This window comes from Antedon mediterranea, chromosome 5 (assembly GCF_964355755.1).
Source record: "Antedon mediterranea chromosome 5, ecAntMedi1.1, whole genome shotgun sequence".
Taxonomy (NCBI): Eukaryota; Metazoa; Echinodermata; class Crinoidea; order Comatulida; family Antedonidae; genus Antedon; species Antedon mediterranea.
Genome location: NC_092674.1, coordinates 22,428,513 through 22,445,779, shown reverse-complemented (window position 1 = coordinate 22,445,779; position 17,267 = coordinate 22,428,513). Strand labels below are relative to the sequence as shown.

Here is a 17,267-nt window from a genome sequence, read left to right as displayed (position 1 = left end):
ACAAATATTGTTTATGGACTGTAAAATAAAATACATTATAGAGTTCTGCGGTGCTGACGTCACAACGGTAGGTGGCGCTGCATGGACGGTAGGTCCCTTCTTCTTTCTTCTTCTTCCAATTTAGTGCAAACTTCAGACTTGAAGACTATAGCACTTTGTGAAGCGAATGAGTTAGTTTTTTCGTAAAAACCAATTTGCACAGTGGCTGTGTGTGATAGTGGCTGTGTTTGTGTGGACTAGTACACCGGGGTAACCCTCTACTCGTCTCGAAAGATGTACTAGGTTCTTTAAAGTGCACATGAGCTATGTGTACACTGGACCTACGGTTTATAGTCCTTATCCGAGAAGACTCGTTCTACCACCAGAACCATGGAGCGAGTGAGCCTCGAACCCTTGCCGATGTTATGGCTACATAATTACGGTTCCACTGTCTTAACCGCTCGGCCACTCACTCACTCAAGGTGGGGCTGCATAGTTGCTAGCCAACCAAAAAATGCGTTCAACTGCCTCAGTGACTCCAAGGTCACCAATGTTTTGGAATAGGCTTATTGAAGTAGTCATTTTAAAACTTAATAATTTTCAATAAAAACAAACTCAAATTTCAAAAGGTCACTAAATAGTTGTTTTTCATAATCTATTTATTCTTCAGATACAGTTTAAGCTTTAAAAAATCAAGCTAAAGATACATAATTTGATAGAAACACGGATCTATTGTGTTTATCAACATATAGTGTTGAACGCATTTTTTATTGTGCTAGCAACCACGCAGCGGCATCTATTGTTGTGACACCACACCGCAGAACTCTATATGCATACTAGGAAAGAGTAAAATTGTAATTTTACTCTTCAATGAATCATACATACTGTACTACTATTAGAATAAAATGGTAACAACATTGATAAATGTTATGACAATAATATAGATGTTACAGTTTTTTTTTTTGTGAGATCCCTACCTATATATACTGTACACTATAGATGCCACTGTTGGCTTCTTCAATTTAGACCTAAAGAAGCGCTACCTGGTGAGATGTTTGGCATAGGCCTACTTAATATAACCATAGATAAATAACAGCACAAGGATAAATATCGATGGTGACATCAAAAGGTTTTCCAACGTCCTATTATAATAATCTTTTTCTTGTGATTTACCACTAGCAATGGAATGCCCAGAAGGGTCTTCATACAGCCTATGTGCCAATCCTTGTCCAGCAACGTGCAGTAATTACTATGAGTATGAACCATGTAATGAGTTATGCGTAGAAGGATGTTCTTGTGATGATGGTCTAGTACTCAGTGGATTGGAATGTGTATCACCAAATGAGTGTGGCTGCACTTATGAAGGAAGATATCTAAGGGTAAATTTATCACTTTCTTTGTTTTTGCCTGTGTGATATCTAAATTGCAAGTTACAATTGTAAACAAGAACACAATATAATCAAACATTGTACATATAAAACCATTCAAACTATTATCAATTGAATATAGTATAAGACTATTTGAGAAAAGTTTTGTACAGGTAGGCAAGCAAATTATATTTGTACAATTATGAGGTGTCTGTTATTGTTTACGATAGGTTGATTGATTGATTGATTGATTTTATTCGATATTCATACATAAAAAGTTAAAATATACAATGTATTAAAAGAATACCTGGATAACCCATTAAGTCGACAAAAAAGTAAACTTATTTCCAATGGGGTCCAATCCGTAATGACTGAAAAGTGAGTGGTTGGGCCTAGTACAATTATCATTAAGTATGACTCAGTAAAAATGAAAAAACAAGAAAATACATACAAGACAAGACGACATCAAAAAAACAATATTTAATAAATCAGCAGACCATGTGTGTGGATATTTTAGTGCATAGGCATGATTTTCCCACTTAAAGAGTGTCCGCCACACACTTTCTGTTTGTGGACTCTGTCTTAAAATCGTGCATGTTCTTATATTACAGGTAGACGACTACTATGTTAATGACTGGTGCTCTGAAATATGTACATGTACTGAAGGAGAAAATATTATATGTGAACCATACCAATGTCACTGTCTAGCAAGCTGTGGCGTTTATGATGGAGTTCATGGCTGCTTCTGTGAACAACCACTCATTGGAGATGGACTCATATGCTCGGGTATAAATTAAAGTGTTATTAAAATGATTAATAACAATAGTTAAGTTATCAGTACAAAATTACTATAAAAACATTGTAAAAAAGTAGTAAAAATAGTGAATTTTGGCAGCTATTTCATATATTTTGTTTCACTGTTTTCAAATCCACAAGCTTTATTTAATATTCTATAGATTAATAATAATAATTATCAGTACAATCATAGTAATCAAATAGCGTGCAACTAAGCTTTCCTCACCAGATTTCTCAAGGTTCGCGTACGTATTTGTGAAAACATGTAATAAATTGGAAGATCATACCTGGTTACAGGTTTTTACAAGCTGTAACAATTTATGCATATGTGAAAAGGGTATATGTTACTAAATCTCTGTGTATTTTCTCATCATTATTATTATATATTTATTATTGCTTGTTTTTTTTTTACTTAGTTGATCCATGTTACAACAAACCTTGTAGAAATAACGGTATATGTGTACCGGATGATGATAATGATGATTATGAATGCTTCTGTCCATTCTTTTGGTCTGGACCAACATGTGAAATACGTATGTACAGCATTTTCTATTTCTTTCTCTATGTTACAATAGCAGAGACAAACATTATATTCCCTTGGCCTCTTTCTAGAATAATAACATGCATGCATGGTGAAATCAAATGTTGAATTTTACGGTATAGCACGTATGTTAGTTCTGAAAAGAACTATTGAGAAACTCAACTGTTCTTTTCAGAACTAATATACGTGGTGTACCGCAAACTTTATATCAACATTTGATTTCACCATGCAAACCTTCAAACAATATAAAGTAAAAGTTTTTCTAGTTTTTAATATTTTCATTGAATTCTTTAGCCTCGATAACACTGGACTTAAATTGGTCAAACAAACCAAGTCACTGGCTAAATTGACCAAAAATAGTCAAATATGGTTAATTTAACCAAGACATTTTCTGACCACTACCTGCCTAGTAGAACCTACCATAGTGTCTGTAAAACTAACCACATGTTAAAATTTGTCATTTTTCTAATCCAGTGTGACTTCATTCTTTCTAGATTCTCACTTCCATTCCTAACCATGCCTTCTCAGAATATGAATATTTTCAATTTCAAACTGTATATGTAACAGAGTAGTAGACAATGTATTATAATTTAATACATTGTCTACTATTTAGATGCTCTCCAGATTGTATAGTATCCTAAGATGACACTTAAAAATGTGTTAATTTATACAAAATTATGTTTATTTTCTAGCAATTCCGAAATAGAAGATTGAGTTAAATATACTTTAAAGCTTTAACTTTGTTTCACTTTATTTTCAGCTATTGGTTACTGCACTGTTTTTGGTGGTCAACATTTTAGAACCTTTGACAAACGCAGTTTCACATTCAGAGGTAATTGCAAGTACACTCTCGTTGAAAGTTCTGAAGATTATGATGAAGAATTTAGTGTTGTCCTCCAGAATGATGCAGACATATTTGGTTATCCTGTTATTGAGACGGTGTATGTAACTGTATATGGTAAAGTAAGTAGTTATTTAGTATTTGTTTTTTAAAAGAGTTAAGAAACATATTAGTAACATGTATCACAGCAACTAATTTTGATATTTTTAATCTTACAAATAAGTGTACTTATTATTATTTTGAAAATAAATACTGTATGTATTTGTAGACGATGACATTGACAACTTTTACCTCCCCTGAATGTTCCCTTCCTGTTAAGCTGTCACCTAGGACAACCTTTCAGTTTGCTAAACTATGATGGCAATACTAATTTAACCATATAAGAGAGGTTAGGTTATTGGGGTTAGGAATAAAATTCATTTTTAGTCCTATATATGAATAACTATTTGTTTTTTTATGGCAACAGCAATTTGGATTATCATGGACTTACGGCTTAACAATAGACAGCGCACCATTCATACCACAAGCTGAACTACCTGGTGTTACTGTGAGAGTTGCTGGCGATTACTTAGTAAGAAATATTCGTTTATGTCACTGCACATTTAATAAATAACAAAAATCGTAGTCATTCGTACTGAAAACTATGTTGTTAATTTCCTGTTAATAGTGGTCGCACGATGGAGATAGATATTAGTGTGAAAATACAATCGACTACGATCATGGATGACCTCTAACATAAGTACGCTATTACGATTTTGAATATTGTTTAATTTGTGTTCATTTTGTAGACAAATTTTGCGAAAGCAGGAAAAGGTCATAAACAGCTGAGCTGATTTTGCCATTTAAAAATGGTGGTGCTGGATTACATCTTAAATTGAACAATTTGGCATTTGAAATAAAAATTTCATGAGTGAAACTGCATTAGTATACAGCTACATCATTAGGAATTCTAGGCATAGTGCAATACAATGCAAACTAAATAAGAATAATATTGTATCACACCTACATTCCTCAGCTATACCTAATTATTTTTTTTTCTAAAGATTTTATCAACAGATTTTTCATTGGTGGTCAAAGTCAATAGAGCCTTTGCCGTTGAGGTAACTTTACCTGAAATGCAGGTTACTCGAGGATTATGTGGTAGTTTTGATGGTGATATAGATAATGACTTTGTAACACCATATGGAGAACCGGTAAGTCAAGAAGACCCAATTAACACTTACGTTTGGGTCCTAGAGCACTCAGGGTCGGGTCAGGGTTCAATTTTTGGATCCATTCCAGTGTGTTTACATCTCAAACAACGGCCTTGAAGCTATTGGACACGATTCACTGCACTGCCCAAATGAAGAAGCTGCTCCTGAACTACCTTGGGAGGAAGTCCAGGGCAGCCAAACCCAATATTATTATTACTTATCTATTTCAGATCCAGAGCCAAATATTAAGTGTAAATGGTCTTAAAATGCTGACTAATTGTTACTGTCAACATGATTTAGGAAACCTTAGCATTGATAAAATGTGGAAAGTTTAAAGTTCTGTCGATTGGTACATTTGCTATTTGATGAAACTACTAGTATTTTGATGACAGTAATTAAGAATCTATACTCTGGTGTGATCCCTGTATTATCATATATGCTTGTTTTCCAAATGTTGTCTTTACTTCTACTCCAATCCATGTAAAAGATATTACTTAATTCTGAACATCACTGGAAAGAGAGACATCTTATATAATATCCAGAAGAGATCTTGGTATTGAGTCTATACATTTGTTGATTCTTTTTTCAAGGTTGATTTAGTAACAGACTTTGGTAATAGTTGGATTGTAAATGAAGATGAATGTTTTGATACAGACAGCATGTCTGGTAGTTTATGCATGAGAAACTCCACAAATCTATATAGTGGTTGTGAAGTCATATACGATCAAGAAGGTTGGTCAAATTTGCTTGGTTTAATTAAGCATGAGAATAAATTTGCTTAGTGGAAAATAGTCTTAATTCAATTATGCGGCTATTATGAAGTTTATATAAAAATCTCTATATATTGTTTCATTGCGTATAAAAGATATTTTTAAACATTTTTTTTGACAGGACCTTTTGCTGATTGTCATCGAGCTGTTCCACCATCTTCGTATTACGATGGATGTATGTCTGACCAATGTGGTCTTCTGGTCACAGAGTATAGTATCTTGTGCGGTACAATTCAGTTTTATGAATCCCTCTGTTTGTCTGCTGGTGTAACTGTTGGACCATGGAGAACAGTAGCATTCTGTGGTAATTTATTTTATTATATTGAATGAATGTTTAATTTGAATATGATGTTTTACATCCTTACAATTACAATAACAAAAATTCATATGTCACAGAACATATTTGTTTTCTTTGCAAGAAAGTAAAAATCTTGTTTTGTATGGTAATGTCCAAACTACGGCAGTAAATTTAAGTTCAGCTACGCTACATAGTACTGTTCTACTTACAAATATGACTGCTGATATTCGCAAACATTAATATACTGTATAAATAACTATCGGACAACACAACCAATGATGATAGTATATTTTTACGGGAAAAGTTTAGATGGCCAACGACATACATTACATTTTCAGATTGGAAAATATATTTTAGGTTCAAGTCACAATATTGACATACTGACTGATTACTTAAATTACATTTTTCTACTTCATTTGAAAATAACAGTAACATTTTTAACTATTTCATAGCACCTGTATGTCCTCTAAATTCAATATACGTAACAAATTTATCATCATGTCCTGAGACATGTGCTAGCAATGAAGATGAGGATTGTGACCTTCCCAGTGTACCAGGTTGTGAATGTTCAGATGGTACAGTCTTGCAAGGCTGGTCCTGCATTGAGCCTAGTGAATGTGGATGTAAAGATTCAGGGTTCCTATATGAGGTAACAGTGCTGCTTGAAGCTGATTTTTTTAATAGGCAAATTTTGTTCGTGCGAATTGAAATAATCAGCTTATATGCATGCATGTTCATGTTTCCATTTTCCAAATCCCTCTCTGAGACAAATTCTAGTTCCTTGAGTTCTTCGCTTCAGGAAATTTGGTAGTTCGAATTATTTCTACTTTTTGTGAAGCGAAAAATTGTGCCACCAATCAAAGGTCAAGAAATGAACTATGACATGGGCACTCATGTGAATTGAAAAGTTCAACAGACAGACGATGAACATGAAAATCACAGCTATTTGCTCTTGTAGTGAAAAGGGTAGCGCGATTTTCTCTCTGCTTTTTTTCTCTTCGCCTATTGGAATATCAACTTTAATAAACTAAATATTAGTAGGCTATATATAATGATAGTTCTAGATTGATAAAGCATTTGTTTGTCACAATTACCAATTAAAATGTAAAACATTTTGATAGTGTAGACAGAGCTTAAGGTGGTATTTACTTCTTTTAGGATAAATATTTATTATTATTTATTCAGGGATAAGATACATTTTACATAATATAAAACAAATCAACAAACAACATGACGCAAGATTTTAACTTGTTTTTCACAAACATGTAACCCTATGTTGTATACTAAAGTGTAATAAATCCTTTTTTTTAGCTTGACTCTGATTTTCTGCGAATTGGTTGCAATGAGACCTGCACGTGTACAGACGATGCAGAAGTTATATGTTTACCTAGCAACTGCCATCCTGAAGCCCTCTGCGGTGGATATGAGTATGAATATCGATGCTACTGTCCCGCATACTTAAGAGGAGATGGCTATGTTTGTTTAAGTATGTCTTCTCTGTCCAATTCTATATTTGTCTTGTTTTACATTCACAATAGATTATGCTGTTTTCACATATTAACATTAATAGCCACTTGATTTATAGCCACAAAATCGTATTTACAAATACTGTATAATTACTGTAAGCCTTGGTTATATTCCTCACCCTATTCTATTTGTGTTAAAAGGGATGTTTGTATGAGTGACTTTTGTTATTGCTTCTTTGTTTTACCTATCCACTGATACATGTACATTATAAATGTATCAATCTATTTCTGACACTTGACAGGTGATCCATGCTTAGAAATGCCATGTTACAACAATGGTACATGCATCCCAGATTCGGACTTTACAGGCTACTCTTGTGTCTGTCCATACGGATATGCAGGCGATGATTGTGAAATAGGTAAGGATGGCCTGAAATAACTCTCTAATAGTATAGAGTTTGACCATCATCATGTTCCTTTTTTGTGCATAAACCACATTTGAGTATAGTCGCACATGACAGTTGTAGATTGCTCGTGGAAAATGACCAATATTGGGTATTTATCCTTGTATGACCGACATCTTTTTTCAGTCTGTTTGTCAGTTCTTAAAATAGAATTTTATGAATTTAAGTCATAAACAAACATAAACTTCTCATGCAAGATAAAAGAAAAGACAAGAAAAGTGCTATTATTAAAGATGTATTGTCCCCAAAAGGATGAGGATTAATAAATTCATACTTTTGACCATTTTGTAGTAACGGAAATAACAATGTTTTCATTTAAAAAATACAAAATAAATGATTAAATAATTTGTTTCCGATCCATTTATTTGACATTAAAATGGCATATTCAACAACAAAAAAATGTTCAGGTGAACAATAAAACTTTAATAAGAATAAGAGATATATTTGATCTGAATTTAGGCTTGTCGAAACTAGACATTCAAATTTTTATTCCATAATAAGCTATAATTCATTCAATCTTTTATTTCGGAAACTCTGGTCCATAGAAAGTAAATTACATATAAATGAAATAAATAAAATAAACAAAATTACTACTACTCATCTCAGGATGGCATTACATCTGGAGAGCATCTTCGACTTAACTAAGACGTTGCTTATAATAATAACAAATAAAGAAAGATAATGTCAATTACAGGATATATCCCAAAATGTGCATTATATCTTTTAATGTGTTTTAAGCTCAGTTGAATTTCTTTTCGTTAATAGGTGACAACATTTGCATAGCATATGGAGACCCTCATTACGTAACCTTTGATGGACTCAACTATGATTTCATGGGTGGCTGTGAATACACACTTGTAAAAACTTGTACACCCTTATGGACAGATGATAAACAAATTGACTTTGAAATATTACAAGAAAATGAAATTCTTGACTTTAATACTAGAGTAGCGTCAACCAAGAGAATCACTTTCCTGTATGGTAATCAGGTATTTAACAAAACACTAGGGTTTCCAAATTGTATATATATATATATATATATATATATATATATATATATATATAGACACCACAGACACAGAACAAATTCTAAACCGCCCGGTGATATACCGAAAATGTATTAATTGAAACGATAAGATGAAGAAGTCTGTGGGAATTCGAAAAAAGTCCCCCCAACCAAGATTCAAACCTGGAACCTTCTGCTTGATATGAAGAAGTCCTAACCATTAGACCACTGGGGCTTTCATGGTATTGTGATTGGATAGCGACTCTTTAACAGTGAAGCAGCACTAGTTCCTTAATTGTACGCACACACACACCAGAGATCAATTTGATATGCCCTCATCTTTCAGTATTTTATTCACGAAGCAGGATCTCTGTAGAGATACTTTTATATATATAAACACCACAGGCACAGAACAAATTCTAAACCGCCCAGTGATATACTGAAAATGTATTACCTGAGAATGAGAAAAAGTCTCCCCAACCAAGATTCAAACCCGGAACCTTCTGCTTGATATGCAGAAGGTTCTATATATAGATTTAGACAAATTTTAACCCAGATTTTCCACCTAATTGTAATGTTTTTATTTCGTCTATAGACCATTGAGCTTTATAGAGGACCTGAGCTACGTGTAGATAGGTTAACTGTATCACCACCTTACATCAGAGATGATATTGAAGTCAGAAGCATACCAGGTTACTATGTGAGTACTATATTATAAGTTAATAAAGAAATTGAATTACATGGCCCTAAAATAAATAATCCAAAATATTGTACTCTAAGGCTGAAATTTGATGTCATCAAAATAAAGATGATAATGATGTATGCTGGCACCATTTCAACCATAGATTATTGATTATGGCACTGCAGACTTACTGTAGATGTTCCACTTTTCAACTACATGCAAAAGGTTATATGTCTATGTAATTAAGCGCACTGTCTCCTGTCCACGAAATTGGCTGTATGTGAACTAGTAAAACTGGGTATTCCCCTAGTTTTCTCGATATTTTGTGTACTTTTGATGGTTTATAGTCCTTATCTGAGAAGACTTGTTCTACCACCAGAACAATGGAGAAAATGAGCCTCGAACCCTTGCCAATATTATGGCTATGGATTACAGAACTACTATCTAATCGCTTAGCCACTCACTAAAAAGAACAAAACAGAAAGTTAACTATGTTTGAATAATTATATATACAGTACTAAATAAAACCTAGAGAAATTGGTTGTGTTTTTTTTCTACAAGACATGGGACAGAGAGAATGTAAGTTTCTCTATTCTTCATTGTCTGGCTGAAAAGCAATACAGATTCTTCAGATATCAAAATAAATCAAAATCATTACATTTGCAGCTTCTTGTGAGTGATTTTGGGTTAAAGATTCGCTGGGATGGCAACTTCAATGTGGAGATCAATATACCAGACACTTTCAGTGGCTTGCTTTGTGGTTTATGTGGTAATCTTGATAACAACACAGACAATGAATTTACATCACCAGAAGGAGAACAGGTTGGTTTAATACTCCTGGAATGCAAAGAATATTTCCATGAGTTAAAAGAAGTATCGCCTTGACCAGTAGAGAACCTTCAAATCATTAAAATATTCTATCATGAATACAAACATTAGTGCCAGGCCCATAAGAGAATATGGAGCTCAGAATTTGACATTTTAACCATATTGCTAAAAGTTCTGCAATGCACCATCTAATTGTGAGGAATGATCGAAATAATACACAGCATGTGATATGTAATAAACCAATCAAATGGGAAGGATACATTTAAGTAATATAATAGTGTCATAATAGTAAATGTATTATTTATATCTTAAATAATATAAACATTTTTATTTAACCAAAACAAAAAATACAAATATATTTATTATTAAGCTTGTTCCTGTTTTAATAAACTACAGTATAACATTTTCAATTTCTTTTATTGCAGTTACGTAATGCAACTAATTTTGGTAACAGTTGGGCGAGCAACTACACTATTGAATGCGATATAGAGGGTTCGTACGACTCAGAAAGTTACGATCCTTGCGATGAGTCCATGAATACAGCTGCTGCTGATGGTTCTTGTTCTGTTCTCAGAGATAGTACCGGTATGTCTAATTAAATTTGAAGATGTATGTTCTCCCAAAACGTACAGACCAACTGATAATAATGCCGGGAGTCTCATGATATTTAATTATTTTAATAATTAAATATCATGAGACTCCCGGCATTATTATTATTATTATTATTATTACTTAAAAGTATTATTATAGGTGTGTCTTTTTTCCAGACTGATTATATGTTAATAAATGTTAAATTTGTTTTTAGGAGCTCTCAGTGCTTGCAGATCTATATTGGATTCTCAGCCATACTATGATGCCTGTCTCTATGATGAATGTGCTTACCAACCAAATTCTGGACCATCTTGTAGCAATATCCAAATCTATGCACAACGGTGTCGAGAATTGGGAGTTGATATTCAAGAATGGAGAAATACTAGATGTGGTTTGTTTGATTTTTCATATTTCCAAAATTAAAATTCATTATTCATTGTTGTCATCATCATCATCTGATTGCTTTTTAGCCTATCATAGTTATCGCAACAATTCATAAATGGGCATATATATGTTAAAAACAAAAACGATAATGCCCTAAGATCCAGTAGCAAAAGTTAAAATAACATTTTCTACAAAATAATATTGACTATTTGTGAAGTTTTAGTACAACCTTAGTACATTTTTAGGTATCAGTACTGTATTTATAACATTTTTTCAAACAATATATTCCTTTCATTTTAATTGAACAAACAACGACATACGGTAATAATAAATAGATCATTAAATCATTTTAAATGAAAACTTTTCTAATCTCTTTTGTTTTCTGTAGAAAAAATGTACATTTATCTATTATCGTTGTTTGTTATTGTCCTATTATAAACATGTCTTTATTTGCATAATTCTTTGCAGCTATTGAATGCACTGAGAATTCTGAATACACTACATGTGCTTCATCATGTCCAGAAAGTTGCCATGGCTTTATTACTGGCAGTGACGATTTGGCTTGTACTGAGTTTTGTGTTGAAGGCTGTGCTTGCGTTTCTGGATTTTACAGAGATGATGATAGATGCGTCCCATACTCGGAGTGTGGTTGTGTGGATGACGGATACTACTATAAGGTGAAAATTTGTACTTCGCTTTAAGCTTATGTGTTCAGAAAAGAGTAGTTTAATGATCATAACAGTTATACCCCTCTCACATTGCCTAGGAAAACTCGCACTCCCCTTTCACATTGTCTAGCAAAACTTACATTCCTCTTTCACATTGCCTAGAAAAACTCACGCCCCTTTCACATTGCCTAGAAAAACTCACACTCCCCTTTTAAATTGCCTAGCAAAACTCAGTCTCCCCTTTTACATTGTCTAGCAAAACTTACATTCCTCTTTCACATTGCCTAGAAAAACTCACTCCCCTTTCACATTGATTTATATCGTTGATGGATTTGATATATTTTTTCATTTAAGTCTAAGTATATATTTTTGTATAATTCAACCCAAAAGTTGCAATAAAAGTATTTTTATCAGTTATCAGTATTGCCTAGCAAAACTCACACTCCTCTTTCAAATTATCTAGCAAAACTCACACTCCCCTTTCACATTGCCTAGCAAAACTCACACTCCTCTTTCAAATTACATAGCAAAACTCACACTCCTCTTTCAAATTACCTTGCAAAACTCGCACTCCTCTTTCACATTGCCTAGCAAAACTCACACTCCTCTTTCGAATTATCTAGCAAAACTCACACTCCCCTTTCACATTGCCTAGCAAAACTCACACTTATCTTTCAAATTACCTAGCAAAACTCACACTCCCCTTTTCACATTGCCTAGCAAAACTCACACTCCCCTTTCATATTGCCTAGAAAAACTCACACCCCCTTTCACATTTCCTAGCAAAACTCACACTGAACCTGTCAGACATAGAGAATATTAATTCTAAAATATATCTTTCAAATTACCTAGCAAAACTCACTCCCCTTTCACATTGCCTAGCAAAACTCACACTCCCCTTTCATATTGCCTAGAAAAACTCACACTCCCTTTCACATTTCCTAGCAAAACTCACACTGAACCTGTCAGACATAGAGAATATTAATTCTGAAATATATTTTTAGCTTGGTGAGACAAAATTGTTTGATGACTGTCAGACGTCGTGTACATGTGAATACGGCAATCAGTTTGTCTGCACTAACCATACCTGTGATGCAATTGCTTCCTGTGAAATAGTTGATGGAATAAGACAATGTGTCTGTCCACCTGGATTTACTGGTGATGCTTCAATGGAGTGTTATGGTAGGTATACAGGGGTGTTATGTAGCCAAGTAGAACCCACATTTGATACCCAACATTTTGTCCCTTAATGTGCGTATTTTGGTTGGCTGTTAAAACATATATTGCCTCTCATTTATTACAAAGAAAAGTGTCCTCAGAATAGAGAAGTGTCCTAAGGGATAGGTTCTACTGTTTTTCCTTTTTATTGAAATTTGTGTAATGCCTTTATTTGTAGGCTTTTTTATATTCATTTAATTCATTTTCTCTTGGTTGAGAATGATTATAATACTGTACTGCCCTTTCTAATAATAATTATTTATATAGCACTTTTAACAAGTGACAAAGCACTTCATATCAAAATGAACAATACAGGTATTTCTTCTATTGTAATTTTGCTCTATTAATGTGATGTTAATTTCCCTCTATGAACACTTCTCTTTTGTTCCTTAATCTAACCCTTTTGTTTGTGATTTCGTCTATGTATACATAATGAATTGTTTGTTGTAACGTTTGAATTTCAGTGGATACATGCTATTCAGAACCCTGCCAGAATGATGGTAAATGTTTAGCGACTGTTGGCGATTATTATTGTATCTGTACACCAGATTGGACTGGCAAAAATTGTACCACAGGTGAATAATTTGTTAAAACCCTTTCATGTTATTAAATGTGTACATACATTTTTTTATAATAGTCTTTCTAATCCATAATGTCTATATTATATATATATATTATTATATGAATGATTGTTAAAGAAATGATATAAAAAAAAATGCATTCTGTAAACAAAAATTTTACAGGTAAACATCTCTCTTAGTGAGTCAGACAGTATTTAAGCCAAGGCCCCAGAGATCAGTAGCCCGAACAACCTCTATCTCTAACATAATTATTACTTGTCTTTCTTTACAGTACAAAAGATTTGCACAGCATATGGTGGCTTACATTATACAACATTTGATGGCTATATCTATGACTTCTTGGGTAATTGCACATATACTTTATTTAATGGATATGTGAAAAATAATTCTGAACTGGTACATATCTCCCAGTATAACTCAAGAGAGGAAAATGGTGTAACAACTACAGAATCTATTGTAATAGACATTGATGAATATGTAAGTATTATATATATTTTTATTTTGTTTGTGATATCCAATAGATGTTATAATTCCAGTTTGCACTCATTGAGGGTTATCTTATATGTGTGAGGCTCTTTATTTTCTGAAATCAGCACTGTTGACTCTTACGGCAGTCCCAGCATCTACCCGCTTATGCTTCTCCTCTGATTAAGGTGTAAGGTGGGCACTGGACGAGAGAAGCCCTTGATCAATGATAGGACCATCCAAGATGCTCTAAACAGTCCTTGCTTAGTTTCTTAAATCATTAAGATGAATGTAAGACTAATTGACACTGTCGTTAGCGACAGACGTCGGCCAAAATACAATAATAAAAAATACAAAAAAAACAGTCACCTCTTTGCTGATAATCCTAAAACTATTTAAACATCTCAAAACTTGAGAATACTCATAAGCTCCAGGAAGATATTGAATTTTCAGTACTATTATGACACTCCATCAAGATAAGTGTAAAGTCCTATCCCTGAATATCCTTTTGAATTTGATTATGCAATCGACGGCACTGCACTTGAAAGAGCCAATCATCACAAAGACCATGGCATAGCTTCTTCCTAGCTGTAGCTGTTAATAGCTGCTTTTAGCTGTAGCTGCAACAGTAATAGTTGCTTTTAGCTGTTGCTGCCAAAGTATACTTTCTAGCTGTAGCTGGTACAGTAATGTGTGTTTTCTAGCTGTATACCCAAAACCCAAGGTGTAAACTGTCTCGTTTTTATATTTTTAGAATATTGCATTCATTGAAGATCAACAAGTTAAAATAAATGGTGTCATTATAACTCCTCCAACATTACTTGCTGACGGAATTTATATATTTTTTGTGGGGACAGATGTTGTAAGTATAGCAAAGATTAGAACTGACAAAATAGGAGACTCACCTAATTTGATTTACAGGTCTCTAGATTACGGCATATCTTTAAAAAGAGTAATTTTTGTGTAAAATGTATCTAAAGCCTTACTATAGTTATGCATAATTATATCAATACACTAATGAAGTACCCCAATTAAACGGTCCCTGCACAGTTCAATTTCTTATATTTTCTACCATCACTTTGAAGATACAAACAACAGCGATTGAGAATGATGTTGTTTCAATTTTATGAATAAGGTACATACTTTACTAGTCTCTACGACATCAATGTATGTGTTCTGCTTTGCCTCAAATTTACCTTACCTTACCTTGATTTACATTGACCTTTAGACTATAAACCTATTAAGGTTTGTGAGTCCCTCTTTGAACATCTTGGTTATATGGCTCAAACGTTAGGTTGTGGGTTTTCCAGTGTGTTTCAAGATGGGTTTTAAAATTATTGATAGAGGATGCATTTACTATATGATATGGCAAACTATTCCAATCATTTACTGCAGATATTGAAAAGAATTTCTGTCTGTGTTTCGATTTACTATGAACTTTTTTAATTTTTAAATTGTGGCCTCTAGTTACAGTAGATGGTGCTAATTAAAAAAAGACACCCTGATTAACATTATCATACTTTTGTATCATTCTAAAAATCTGTAAGCAGCAAGACCTCTTTCTTCGAAATGCTAATGATGGCAGTTTCATAAATTTCATGCGGTCACTGTATGGTTGAGATTTAATTTCAACAAGTTTTGTGACTCTTTACTGAACTTTTTCTAAGAGAATTGAATCACCAACAAACTGATAGAGTAACAATGATAAAACTGATTGAAATGAGTTAATGCTAATACATATTGATTTCTTTTTTTAGGTATTGTGGACTGAATTTGGTTTACAGGTTTACTGGGATGGTGTAAACAATGTTGAGATAGTAGCGAGTGAGGAGGTCACAGATATCACAGGCCTTTGTGGAAACTTTGATAGTGATGCTTCAAATGATCTGGTTAAACCTGATGGCCTAATGGTACTTACTTACCTGTTAATTACTTAACTGTTATGCCTACAGTTTTGGTTTCAGCTGTACCTACTGTACCTAATTGCAAACAAATCAAATGTTCAATTTTCACTGAGTTACTCTTGTTCCGTAGGTCAATAAGTTTTATAGTTACATTTGGACTCGTCCCTTATCCTGTTTGACAATCATGAAAATTTGAGATTGTATCTTATAGTAGTTTGTCTGGCAATACTTAAAAGTTTCACACATTTTGAAAATTGAAATCAAATGTTTAATTTTTAATAATATATTGTGTCAAATGACCTCCATTCAATAACTTTAGACAGCTTTAACTGCATATTTGCTGACTTTTTTGTTTTACATTCCACTGAATGAGGCTTGGTGTACTCAATCAAATTATTATTGAATGCATCATAATTATATAAAATTTGTTTCTGTATTTAAGGCTATTAATGCAATTGATTTTGGCAATTCCTGGTTCTATGGTGAAGAATGTGATAGTCTTGAAAATGTCAATGCTGCATATGAACCATGTGATGGAGCTGGAACAACTGAAATTGAATTCGCAGAGTTTAAGTGTGAGGTTTTGACCAATCCTAATGGTAAGTTTATTACACATTGTAATTCTTTATTTTCTTTTATTTTGAGATGAGGAATCTTATTTTGCAAGTGTCAATCTTCCGGATATGAAATATCGAAAGACTTAATAAGTCTGGAAGTCATAGGGCTCAAACATTTATTGTCTAGCAATTGGTTGAAATTGTGTCACACATAATAAAGTGTAAATTTACTATTTCCAAAAAATGGTCACGGTGGACAAAATAGTAGGTTTAGGCTGGTGTGAGTAATATGCATTTGAAAAACAAGGTAGAGTACACTGTCTAAACTTTGAATTGCCTTCGATATTTGATTTAAGATCGAAGCGGTAGATACATTTAATAAAAGTTTTCATTATAATTACAGTATGTACTAGGTATGCCTTGAAAATAGTAGGCCAACTATTTGCTTCGGGCTAAGGCAGAATCATTAACAGTGATATCAGGAATGAACATTTAAATCCTAGTTATAGGATTTATTTCCAAAGGGTCCAAATAAAAAAGATATAATTATATAGTTTAATTCCATTTTACTCAAGATTTTATGTAGTTTTTATTTTTATACCCCCATTACACCCAAATTTAGTTTATAACCTTACAATACTGATCATTTTGACAATACTTGAGAGTGCG

General features: G+C 33.2%; 1 protein-coding gene across 1 annotated transcript in view; it reads left to right on the top strand.

Moving 5' to 3' along the window:
• LOC140049597 (IgGFc-binding protein-like) overlaps positions 1-17,267 on the top strand; it is a 124,255-nt gene that overhangs the window by 99,735 nt on the left and 7,253 nt on the right. The window contains exons 92-114 of the mRNA XM_072094526.1: positions 1,159-1,358; positions 1,958-2,132; positions 2,558-2,674; positions 3,443-3,645; positions 3,990-4,094; positions 4,567-4,716; positions 5,307-5,448; positions 5,608-5,790; positions 6,237-6,433; positions 7,096-7,270; positions 7,553-7,669; positions 8,480-8,703; positions 9,316-9,420; positions 10,069-10,224; positions 10,656-10,815; positions 11,036-11,212; positions 11,674-11,882; positions 12,878-13,055; positions 13,556-13,666; positions 13,944-14,149; positions 14,892-14,999; positions 15,895-16,047; positions 16,484-16,640. Coding sequence (XP_071950627.1) covers positions 1,159-1,358; positions 1,958-2,132; positions 2,558-2,674; positions 3,443-3,645; positions 3,990-4,094; positions 4,567-4,716; positions 5,307-5,448; positions 5,608-5,790; positions 6,237-6,433; positions 7,096-7,270; positions 7,553-7,669; positions 8,480-8,703; positions 9,316-9,420; positions 10,069-10,224; positions 10,656-10,815; positions 11,036-11,212; positions 11,674-11,882; positions 12,878-13,055; positions 13,556-13,666; positions 13,944-14,149; positions 14,892-14,999; positions 15,895-16,047; positions 16,484-16,640 — 3,708 coding nt within the window. The remainder of the gene's footprint in view (positions 1-1,158; positions 1,359-1,957; positions 2,133-2,557; positions 2,675-3,442; positions 3,646-3,989; positions 4,095-4,566; positions 4,717-5,306; positions 5,449-5,607; positions 5,791-6,236; positions 6,434-7,095; positions 7,271-7,552; positions 7,670-8,479; positions 8,704-9,315; positions 9,421-10,068; positions 10,225-10,655; positions 10,816-11,035; positions 11,213-11,673; positions 11,883-12,877; positions 13,056-13,555; positions 13,667-13,943; positions 14,150-14,891; positions 15,000-15,894; positions 16,048-16,483; positions 16,641-17,267) is intronic.